General features: G+C 43.6%; 1 protein-coding gene across 1 annotated transcript in view; it reads right to left on the bottom strand.

Annotated features, from left to right (window-relative positions):
- Positions 1-4,667: 4,667 nt before the first annotated feature.
- The window catches only part of LOC124712469 (formin-like protein 14), a 55,682-nt gene continuing 47,851 nt past the window's right edge, over positions 4,668-12,498 (bottom strand). The window contains exons 4-5 of the mRNA XM_047242765.1: positions 9,021-9,106; positions 4,668-4,834 (exon numbers count right to left, since the gene is read on the bottom strand). Of these exons, the coding sequence (XP_047098721.1) occupies positions 4,668-4,834; positions 9,021-9,106 (253 nt within the window). The remainder of the gene's footprint in view (positions 4,835-9,020; positions 9,107-12,498) is intronic.

Genomic DNA, 12,498 nt, shown 5'->3' with positions numbered 1-12,498 from the left:
GCAATCAAAGAACAATGACCAGGAAAACTGTGTAAAGTGCTGCTACCGCACAATAACGCCTGCCCGCATTCTGCTAGGTCGATTGGGTTCGGAAGTTATTCCGCAGCAACCTTATTCACCTAACCTTGCGCCTTTAGATTTTAATCTTTCCCGCTGTCTGTCGAAAAAAAGGCAAGAAACTTCCTTTCCGGTTGAAAATGAGCTCAGTACAATGGCTCGACGAGTTCTTCGCCCAAAATCACGTGATTTCTATAGTTGTGGAATCGAAACGTTACCCCAGCATTGGCAGTTTGGTGTAAGTAGTGAATGACAATATATTATTGATGACTAAAGTGTCTGTTATTTGTATGTGTTGTTTATTAAAATTATGGGATAAAGCTACACACTTATGCACCAAATCCAAACACATTCCTGTATAGCCTCCCCTATAAATAAAACATTTGTGTTACGTATTTTGCACTGTTTTTCACAACACACGACTATTGTTAATGGAAAAAAGCGTTGTCGTTTAATAGATATATTTTAACACAATTTCTTTTCGGATGACATTTTTATTTTTAAATAATGTCTGCTGAAAACAGAGACCTTGAAAACAAATTTTCATTGCACATGTAATATTTTTAACTCCTGCGATTGAAGAATATGTTTAATTTCAATGTGAAGGGCCAAAAACGTAAAGGTTTCCTTAACAACAAGAAACCTTCTCATTATTGCATACTTATGAGAAAAACACAGCAAGACAGGGTCACGGCGATGATGATAATAAGTAGGATATGAATAGAACAAGATGATGAAGATGAAGACGCTGGTACTGACGATGCTATTGCTCTAGTCTATAAGAGAAAAATGCTGATTATTTTGGTGAAACCCTGCAACTTGTATGACATGCCGAAAATGAAACACATTTTCGTTTGCTACTTATTGTGATTGTCTGTGTTAAACTGAAAGATAGTACATTTTGTATTAATAAACCTCTATTGAAAAACAAATAGAATAGGCTTTCTTTCATGTTTCATTTTGATAAGTAGTAAAACGAAAGCGTGTCATTCACTTGTGCATCAGATGCAAATCCAGTACGTAGATAGCTCAGGTAAGTAAAAGCAGTAACCGCACGTGACCCATGGGTCGGTTTTAAATAGTAATTGTCCAGAGACAAAACGGTGCTATCCTTTGTTTGATGATCCTCTGTCCAGCGTCTCTGAACACTATAGCGCCATTTTTGATAACGGGGCAAACAGGGTGGATGCGCTCGTAATGCGTAGAGACCACCTTCAAGATTGCTGTTGTGATTAGTTTGTCTTAGTATTCTGCACCCTGTTGTGTTTGTATCCGAGTCACGTTCCCCCACATACTAGGATAGGCTGAGAGCAATAGCTAGTAATTTCGTTGACTGTAGCTGAGCTTATCTGAATGTGTTCTGTGGTTTGAACGCTAATCTACAGCCATAAAATTACACTTACGGACACTATAGGGATATTTGCAGTGTCACGCTACGATTGACTACCTTCTAACCTTTCAGTTCTTCTTCATACTACAGATGTGCTGTCAGCTGGCGAAACGATTCTAGGACAGTCTCCTGAAGCTCCGTTGCGTGAGAAACGTCCCACCTGTCAGTGATGAACTGGCACAGCTAAGCAACCAGAACGAACTGTTCCCTCTTGCTAGGGCCACACTCATCGATCGCACTCCCAGCTGTCATGGACAGGGTGTTCCCCACTGAGACGTGTACTGCGATGTGTGGACTGATCCTGCAACTGCCCTGCCAGTGTAGTTTGGACTTCACTTGCTTGAAAATTGCGCAGTTAACTTCCCTTCCATTTAGCGGCTGGACTAAGCGAGATATTATGATTAATGAACTCTATGTCCGTCTGTTAATACCGCGATTACGAATGGGAATTATTAGCATCCATCTCAACAAATTAAAACCGTCTTGTGTTCCAGTCGTACTGACCTCAAGTCTCTGTATGGTACAGAGCATACAAGTTGGAGTACTGTGCGGTAATAAGCTGTAGATACTAACCTAGGAAACTAAGGACGATTTTCGAAAATCAGCATCGAATCATGTTTGCACTCAGTCATTTCGAATTCCCTTGATTGGTATACTATAAGGTACCTAATACACGAGGCCTATTTGGAAAGTGATGACCGATCGGGCGATAAATTGATAACCCGATGAAGCTTTGCACAGATGCGTTGGACAGTGTCTCTAGTATGTTCGTCGATCGCGTCACGTTTTCGGTTGTAAGCGCACAGTGAGCGCGTAAAGATGCCTAGCTAAACAGTCTTCCTCCAAGTACGAGGGAAAATTGCGCCTGACACCACGCAGCCCGCATAACACAACTCCCATTCGTTCCCTTCATCATGACGATTCTCGATCGCACTCTACAGATGCAATGAAGATTTTCCTGCAGAGTTTTCGATGGGAAGTGTTTGATCACTCATAATACCACCTGTAATTGTCTCCCCCTGAGTTTCATCTCCGCTCACACGTACGTTGGCCTATGAAGACAACATTTCGGCACAGGCGAGAGCTGTAGAACAACATAGAGAATTGACAGAAAGCACAGGTGGCTGCCTTCTATGACGATGATAATAGAAAAATGGTACAAGGCTACTACAAGTGTCTAAGTCGGAGCGGCGACTGTCTAGAGACGTAATTGGAAGATGGAGCTAACTGTTGCGAATAACACATTTTTGATTTTCACAGTGGTTCCCATTTTCCGACCGATAAGACCCTACTTTCCAAATAGCCCTCGTATACCGGTCATTTTCAGCTTTCAGTTCATACTACTCGGTTATGAGATTTCATGCATAACCTGGAGCATATTCATGAGCAAAATGGACGTTTACGTTTCCAAATTGTTGACTGATCGGATGCACCAAAGAATGGTCCTACAGCGTACGACAGGACAGGCTCCGGCGATCATGACAGACAGAAAAATGGCTCTGAGCACTATGGGACTCAACATCTTAGGTCATAAGTCCCCTAGAACTTAGAACTACTTAAACCTAACTAACCTAAGGACATCACACACACCCATGCCCGAGGCAGGATTCGAACCTGCGACCGTAGCAGTCCCGCAGTTCCGGACTGCAGCGCCAGAACCGCTAGACCACCGCGGCCGGCATGACAGACAGAATCTGAAAACTGTGAGTTAAGAGAAAACTACAAATATACAAGCCCGTTGTTACGGGAAGAGGGATCCTATGATGGGTGGAATGGAGCCCATGAAAAAAAAAGGCACAACGGACACACGACAAATGTGCTGCTGACGACAATGATAAATGTGTTATTAGGGTGCAGTTGTTATTTTATGAGCTATACAAAGAAATATCAACTTTGTGAAACCTTGGTTGTTAGTGTATGAAATTAAAGTTCAGTCGTCCCACTGAAACGCAAAGACAGGAGAAAGCTCGGCAAACGCTCTCAATGGGAGGATTCTGCTCACTGTTTGTTTCGATTTTAACGGCATGTGTATCATGAGTTCTTGCGAAAAGGTAAACGATCGTTTTGAACTCCTACAATTTCGAAAAAAAAAAGCCCGAATTTCTGGCGAAACAATTCATGGCTTTTGCTCCACGATCATGCACCTGCTCACACTTCATTCCTTGTTAGTCAATTCTAGCCGAAACACAACACTGTAATGATGCTAAGTGCTATCCCAAAAATCGAGTTCCTGAAGTATGAAAGTAAGTGTAAAATAAGCCCACCCGGTTGGCCGTGCAGTCTAACGCACGGCTTTCGGGGCGGGAAGGAGCGCCTGGTCCCCAACACGAATCCGCCCGGCGGATTTGTGTCGAGGTCCGGTGAACCGGCCAGTCTGTGGATGGTTTTTAGGTGGTTTTCCATCTGCCTCGGCGAATGCGGGCTGGTTCCCCTTATTCCGCCTCAGTTACACTATGTCGGCCATTACTGCGCAAACAAGTTCTCCACGTACGCGTACACCAACATCACTCTACCACGCAAACATAGGGGTTACACTCGTCTGCTGTGAGACGTTCCCTGGGAGGTCCACCGGGGGCCGAACCGCACAATAACTCTGGGTACGGTGTGGGGCGGCGGAGGGGTGAAGTGGACTGCGGTGGTCGTCGTGGGGTTGTGGACCACTGCGGCTGCGGCGGGGACGGATCCTCTTCGTCGTTTCTAGGGCCCCGGTTAACATACAATACAAGTGTAAATTATCTAATGGTGGCTACCCTGAATGAGATAACGTTAATGTAGACGAATAAATGAAATTTTTTCCAGAAAGTGAAAATTAGCAATACTTGTTCGTTGTTAATACGCCTTCTTGCTTTTCATCCGGGAGAAGCACGACGATGCTGCGACCCTGGGCACGATGAATGGTACAAGTACAGGACCCTACGATACGAGAAAAAAGAAGCTGCGCCATAAACCACATAGGACCACCAGCAGAATCCCATTATTTCGGTTCGTATTGAACCTGTTGGAAGAACATATTTCGGTTATGTCTTCAATATTTGCAGTATTCGGCACTAAATAATTCCGATCAAGTGTTGTGAGTAGAAGAAAATATTTTACAGCAATAGCGTTATTTGGTTTCGAAAGGAACTGCAGATTCTGCATTTTTTTCCCGAACTCTCTCGGAGCGCATTTCTTAGATTCCGAACCTTTCACCGGTCTGTGGTTCTTCGGCTGGTCCTTTTATTCAAGGAATCGTTTCCCCAGAGCGGTCTGGTACAGGGGCGGAGACTGTCAGTTGTCTGAGACGCAGCCGCGGGGGCGCTGCGCGTTTGTTTCCAGAGGGCACCGCCGCCGCCGCCGCCGCCGCCGCCGCCGCCGCCGTTGCCATGGAGACTGCAGCGGCCGCCGTCACTGAAATTGATTTTGTCTTCAAGTGAAAGGAAGCGGAGAGCCGAGTAGGACGGAGGAAAGAGGGCGAGCGCTGTTGAGGGAGCCCTTCCCTGCACAAAGTGCGGCAACCTCTGGCCGGATAGCGTTCCCGGTGCCAGGTGTCTCTCCGCGTTGCCGTCGCCATCACAGTCACTGTTGCTGCTGGCAAATTTTACGAAACGGGAAAGATGTCGTCCATGTTTAAGCGTGCAAATATCACGTTCACTAAATTATCGACAATTTCGCGTGATGCTGTTATCGAATCGTAGGCTTTAGTACCGCAAATTAGGTACTTAATTGGTTTGGTCTACAATTACCCTAAGCGAAAGAGATGTGACGTTGGATGAAGGTACAAAAACGTAAGTACTCGATAGCTAGAGGTGCTGTGAAAAAAATAAAAAATACAAGAAAATCGCGTATAGCACAGATCTGTATCAGAGTATTGAAAAGCCTATACCACTAAGACCCACAAATATCGCAAACCGGCTGGCAGCTTAAGCGCAGACAGAAACCTGGACTCCGCGCTATGTGCTCTCTCAACCTCTCTCAAATTTTTGCAAAAGTGGTGTGAAATAGATATATAGCTTCATACGAATTATGCAACTTAAAAAAGGACAGCTCTTGAACCCTGCAGTTATAAATGCACATGAACTTTTTTCTCTCTCAGATTGTAGCTCCCACCATTTCCAAGTTAACATATACGTAGCGTCTTGTTGTTCGGTTCAAATAATTGTACAAAAAAACGTGACTAACTCAAATTTAATTGAGAAATGTGACTGAAATACTTTTGTCTAATGTTCTTCTTATCATTTTGTCTGGTTCACTTGCCCATTCGAAACAGGGGGCAGTTCTTCACTAAACAGGTATCACCGTTGAGCACTGTTTCGAAATTTCGATGGTCATTTACCAGGGATGGTTGCTTACCTCCTTTCACATTAGATTCCCACCCTCTCTGTGTTTTCTACACTTATTACAGTACAGAAAAGATAACGTTGTTGGAAGGTAAGAAGGCGACCGTACAACCAACGGTCGACCAACTTTGCCCATCTTCCGCGTTACTGTACTACGAACTAAGAGGTAACAAATGCTGCTGCCGTGCGATGTGCAAACCAGAGCTATTCCAGAAATCGAGTTACAAGCCTACTAAACATGGAAAGAGTTCGAATAGTGACGTTAGGCTGGGTTTTTCTAGGAGCAGGAATTTTGCGCCACGTCGTGTTCAGTCCACAGGTGCAGTCTAGGAAGAGTGTCCAAGGTCTCATTACCTTTATGAAACTGTTACTATACTGTACGATATTGACGTATTGCGTGGGAGAAAAGAAACGGAAATTATTGGGTTTCCTGATTAGATCGTCCAGAACCAGTTGGTCTGTCACACCCGACGCAAGGCACTGGCACACTGCGCAATGCGCTCTGTAGGAAAACGCCTTCACTAAAGTCGTCGAGTAGAGAAACAACACACCACGCCCGGCCGGGCGTATGATATGCTGTAAACCAGCTCTGCTTTGACTGCAGTGGTTACTTTGACCACTCATACACGAAAAGTCTTACTGCTCTCTTCTGGCCCTCAGTTGGGGGTTTAGTATATACTGTTTGGTCGTAAAGTCCCACCGGTATACGCAAACTGGCGTTATGTAGTGCTTATTTTCTTGCGCCACAGTAGGCGAACCTGATGTGACTTATAACTGTTTACTAGAAAATGTGTTGAAATCAGATTGTGCAAAATCCACCGCTGTTTTCAACTATATCAAGTATGTTACTCGATTAATTCTCAAAACTTTTTGTTCAGAAGTAAGCTGCTGCCATCATATTACGATTTCTGAAGACATGTGCATGATTTTTCTGTTTTAGGACTACTTTGACCACCGTTCATTGTTACCCCAGAGTTACAGGTGCAAAATATAGGCCAGTCATTGTATCCCCAAATAGATGCTAACTTTGACCACCTGCATTTTTTTCCGTTACTTCCGCTGCGTTTTAGAAAATTTATTGTACTATTTAGTCTGTAATTTTTTCATACAAGCTCCTATGCCCACTAACATAAATAAAACACAGAAACAGCAAAACAGTCATTATAATCACATCTGAATCCGAAAGTCGGTAAACGAATACCCCGTTCACGGATGCAAAATTCCTGCTAGTAGGAAAATCCGCGTTCCGAGCAACATGTTATGGCAGCAGATCAGAAGAGTGACGGTACTGCGTTCTTGTCACGTAACTTGTTCCTTTTATACAATCTTCCATTGAGCACGTGTATCGCTCCAAAGCTGCATGATTCTCCGGAAAGGAATGACGATTAATAATTATAATGACAGTGATAGTGGTACAATCGTGGTGGATGTATAACTGAGGTATAACACTGAATCGTAGAGCAGTGAAGCTCTAGACGTGCAGAAGATAGGGACATTTCGTTGTCTGCGGCAGATGGATCTTGTCCTGAGCACAAATTTTTGTGTTGCGGGGTGCTTCTCGTTGCGAGTTCTTGCAGCACTAGCGGAGGAGCGGCATCCGAGCCATTACGTGGATGCTTTCAGTAGGACTCCAAAAAGGTACTTTTACTGCACGTTTCAAGACGCGGTTCTGTGGTGACTGCAGACAGAATCGCTACGTCCCATTGCGCTGTGTTGCCCCATACAGCAGCAGCATATTCCAGTATTGCCAACTCTACAGTCTTATATAGTCCTCCGAATGCCTGAACTCTGATCTAGAGAACGTGCTTGTGTCACGTCAGTGCGCAAATAGCCGGCTGTAGGGGACTGGTTCACGTGTTCAGCCTGCACCATTACTTTCTGTAAGGCTGTGGCCACCACCTTGTGAATGAATAAGTTTTATCAGCGTGTTATATGAGAGTCGCCATTTCCTTGCCCACACGGCGACATTGTTAGTTAGCTGCCGCAGTCATAAGTGCATCGTGTAGGCCTTCATGCAGCGGTGTTGTCAGCTTAAAAGACTGATTGCAACTTCCCGCTCAGTTTGAGGTTCGTCCGTCATGTAGCGCATGCACAACAGTGGTCCGGGTGCAGAGCCCTGTGGAACACCTGCGTGAATGAGACGACTCGGCGAGATGCTGTCGTGCAAGTGCGTATGTAAGCGATTGTGCACACAATCGTACACAATATTTGATTGTGTTGTGTAAAATAGGAAATTTGTGGTAACGACTATGGGACCAAACTGCTGATATCGTCGGTCCCTAGGCTTACACACTACTTTATCTAACTTAAACTTACTTACGCTAAGGACAACACGCGCACCCTTGCCCGAGGGAGGACCCGAACCTCCGAGGGGAGGGGGGGGGGGTGGGGGCACGCGAACCGTGACAAGACGCCCGAGACCGCACGGCTATCCCGCGCGTCTTGTGTTGTGACTGGATAAGGCAATGACAGCGATAATTTGTTGATCCCTGTTCGCTTGTGCATTCGCAATATCCAATAAACCAACTTCTACAGCTTATACGTCATTAAATGACCTTTAATTGTCGCAAATTGTACCGAGAAAGTTGCGTTTTCGCGAGGTCCTCACCGTGCAGTTGCGGCGAAACATCATTTTTTCATAGGACAAAAAATTGCGCGTGTGTGTGTGTGTGTGTGTGTGTGTGTGTGTGTGTGTGTGTGTGTGTGTGTTGTTCTTAGCATATTTGATTTAAGTAGTGTGTAAGTCTAAGGACCGATGACCTCAGCAGTTTGATCCCTTAAGAATTCACACAGATTTGAACCTTTTTTCATAGGATAAAAGTTACAATATAAAAACGGTCAAATACAGAATTCAACTGCAAACGATGTAATCCAATACGGCGTCTCGTATGTTGTGTTAGTGACGTAGAAAGCCATCTCGCACGTCATTGGCCACGTTACTCTCCACAAAGTAAAACTCTGCTGAGTCTTTGTCTTTTGCGATTCTAAATGCTATGAAAGGTGAAACTGCACGCTGTAAAGTCACCAAAGTTGACCAGCTCTACGTCGACGAACGATTTCACCTCACGTGCGATGACGCAATTGTTCTCATATGAGTTGCCTATTTTTCGTAACCTCGTTTTCTCGAGAATACTTGAGGTGCGTGTATGGCAGCAGAAGTGCCGTTGCTACACGCAAGTGAGTGCTGCCGTCGAGAGAAAGATGAGCATCGGCTGCCGGCAGGAGCGTACGTTTCGCTTGTTAAGGCCGGTTCCCACTAGAGCGCGGCAGCGCGTCGTGCGGCGACGGCAGCGGCAAGTGTTTTCCGCTTTGACGCGGCGGCTCGCGGAATTGGCGTTCCCACCTGGAAGCGGCAGACGCTAGCGGTAGCCAATGACGGACAGCCACTGAGGTACGGGGAGGGACTCACTGAAACGCCCGGTGCGTTTGATTAACTATATCTTACACCTACATGAAGGAAAGACGAAGTTGGGTTAAGACATACGAATTTTTCATTTTCTGTACAACGTACTGTTTCACATATGTCATTATTCATGATTTCTCATTTAACCATAAACAGGTTTCATGACTACCGTTCATGATTGTTCACTATCTCCTAACACATTGAAACAATGTACGACAGAAGAGATTATTCAGATAGTTAAACGAGACAAAAATTTAAAATCTGATACATTAGCAGGTACAGGAAAACACTAAGAACACAAAGGCTTGGGGGAAGGGATGAAAGTGGAAGCCACTGATAGAATTTCGCACAGAGCATAATGTAATCATCGCCAGCACCTTGCTTAAGAATCATGAAAGAATAATACATATTTGGAACAAAGTTTTCGAAACCAGATTTTAAATTATAAAACATTTCCCGGTGCAGGCGCAAACCTACAATACTTTATTGGTTACGAGCTGCAGTTTACAACTAAAGAGACAGTAAACGGTAACAAATTAAGGAAATGGAACTTGAATAAGTCAAGACCTACAGTTTTTCGATAATCTTAAAGTTACCATAATGCAACGACTGACTGAAACAGGGAAAGGAATCCGCTAGAATACGAATGGATATCTTTGAGAGAAGAAGTGGTGTAAACAGCAGAGTATGTGAACGGGAAGAAGGTACAGTAGAAATCGTTAAATAAAACGTGATATATTAAATTTGACAAGAGGGAAAAATATAAAAATGCAGCAAATAAAGTAGGCCACGGGAAATAGAAATGTCTAAACATGACGTTGACAGAAAGTCCAAAATTGCAACGCGATTTTGCACTTGGAAAACAGGGGAATGAAAATGAGAAAGAACAAAGAAAACTTTGCTCAAAGGAGAAGCAACTGTCAAGAACTCATTTGGCAAGCCAGAACTTAGCAAATAAGAGAAGGCTAGAAAGTAGAAGGAATTTGTAGAGAGGAGAGGGGGAGGGGTTGTACAAACTAACATAAGCACAATGTTAGATTCCTGTGAGATGTCTGAACACGCAAGGCAATACTGATCCTACCACTTAGCTAAGTAGACACACTGAAGAACTGCGAAACTGTGTTTATAGCATTTGCTTGTTTAGAGAAAGGTTTTGACAATTTTAATTAAAACATTCTTTGAAGCTCTGGAGATGTCATAGATAAAACACAGGGCCACTAGATTATCTACAACTTGTACAGAAACCAAACTGCATTTCTAAGACTTAAATGACTTGAAAGGGAAGCAGTAATTGAGAAGGTAGAAGTAGAGAGGATATAAAATGAAGACTGAATAGCAAGAAAAGTGTTCTGAAAAAGAAAAGTTGTTCACATCGAATATAAATTCTAATGATTGGGTACTATTTTACAAAGGTATTTGTGTGGAGTGCTGTATTTGTGAGGAGTGCAGCCTTGTATGTAAGTGAAACGTGGGCGATGAACAGTTCTGTCAAGAAGACAATGGACGCTTTCAAAACGTGGTGATCAATAAGAATGCTGAAGATTAGATATGAGGATCGTGTAACTAAAGAAGAGGTATGGAATTAAATAGAGGAGGAAGAGGAAATTACGGCACAACTTTGACTACAAGAGGGGTAAATTGACAGGACATATTATGAGGCGTCAAAGAGTGAGGACAAAGGGGCTGGGTGATATATTCTGATAATAATCATCTGTTGAAATGCTATTCTACTATTTTATCTATTAATGTAAGCAGTGAATTTACTCTTCCATGCACTCCTCCACAAAACATTTAAACCAAAACTGAAATCAGCTGAACACCAAATCTTTCAACCACTGTCTGACAACTACTGCATTCAGTTTCAACTTTCTATAACTATCACTGTCTAGCCACACACACATACAGATATAAGGAGAACGGAAATAAACAAACATTAGTTTTCAGCATATAATTCTTTAGGTTGGCAACATGTACATAAACAAACCAAACAGGAAGGGACATGAGGTGAACACACTGTAGTTACGACTTCAAATCAGTGTTTTCGGTAAAATGTGTACAGCTAGTGACAGAAGAAAAAAGAGCGAACGTGAAAATGTGCTTATGTTCCATAATCTAAGTTTTAGTTCAACCACCAACTTGTGACCAGGTGAGGGGAAAAGCAGATGTCTGCCAAAAACTCGATTCACTGTAAGTAATCAGTTATTCACGTAAAAAAAGATGTGAACTGTCTCATAATCTGCAAGTATCACATATCAAAACAAAACTTAATCATTCTAGATTCCACCGAAGATGCCTTAAAGTAAAAGGCGAAACGCGTCTTGAACCAATAATCATTCTAGATTCCACCGAAGATGCCTTAAAGTAAAAGGCGAAACGCGTCTTGAACCAATAAAGTACACTGGATAAATAAAAAAAACGTTTGTTACTTACGAAAGGAAATAATCAATAGCTGTAGATACTTAGCAAATGACATCTTATGATGTACCAGCAAATTAGTCTCGGTTTAACTTCTCATTCCACATGCTATTAAATGCCGTTTCAAACAATTCATCTATCCCTTCTGAAAAACTGTAGTTACTTTCATATCTCGGTAGATAAACAGATTTTGGATATTTATCATGCGACGAAATACATGAGTTTTTACAAGTTGTCGTTTGCAAAAAAACGCGTTTCGATTTCTTGAACCGTTTACGAAATTTGCAGTTGATACAACCATATGGTTTACGACGAGCAGGACGAAGTATCGGTCGCGTCGCGAGCGACCCGCGCACGGTCACCGCACAGCCCGTCCGCCGACATATCATGCAATATCTCGAGAACGGTGATAGCTATCGATCTGTTCTCAGCTTTAAAAACAATTTGGATATGTTGACTAAATTTCATACGCAATAATGTATTACCTAAAATGAACTGTACGCAAAGTCCACGCAATGCGTTTTTACCTCTGCACACTCATTCAAATTTCGTGTAAAGGTTTACGTAAATGCGATACAGCAAGTAACCACGACGAATAACGAAAAGAAATTCGGTCCTTTATCGAGAGAAGATATCGGGCTGTAACATGCCCAAGAATCAAATTTTTCTGCCGAAAAGTTTCCTCGGAATCGGATGATAAGTATTTCATAGCTGCCGCCGCGTCCGCGCCAGCGGTTCGGCGAAAGTTCGTGTGGCCCGGGATTCCGTACCTGACGTCACGCTCAGCGCGTTCTGTGATTGGCGGCGCGCACCTGGAGCGCGGCACGCGGCAGCGGAAGCGGTTCGACATGGTCAAACCGCGACGCAGAGCCCGCCGCGCCGTGCCGCTGACGCCGTTTCCATGGCAACCACGCCGC

Source organism: Schistocerca piceifrons, chromosome 8 (assembly GCF_021461385.2).
Source record: "Schistocerca piceifrons isolate TAMUIC-IGC-003096 chromosome 8, iqSchPice1.1, whole genome shotgun sequence".
Classification (NCBI taxonomy): domain Eukaryota; kingdom Metazoa; phylum Arthropoda; class Insecta; order Orthoptera; family Acrididae; genus Schistocerca; species Schistocerca piceifrons.
This window is presented reverse-complemented; position numbering and strand designations above follow the sequence as displayed.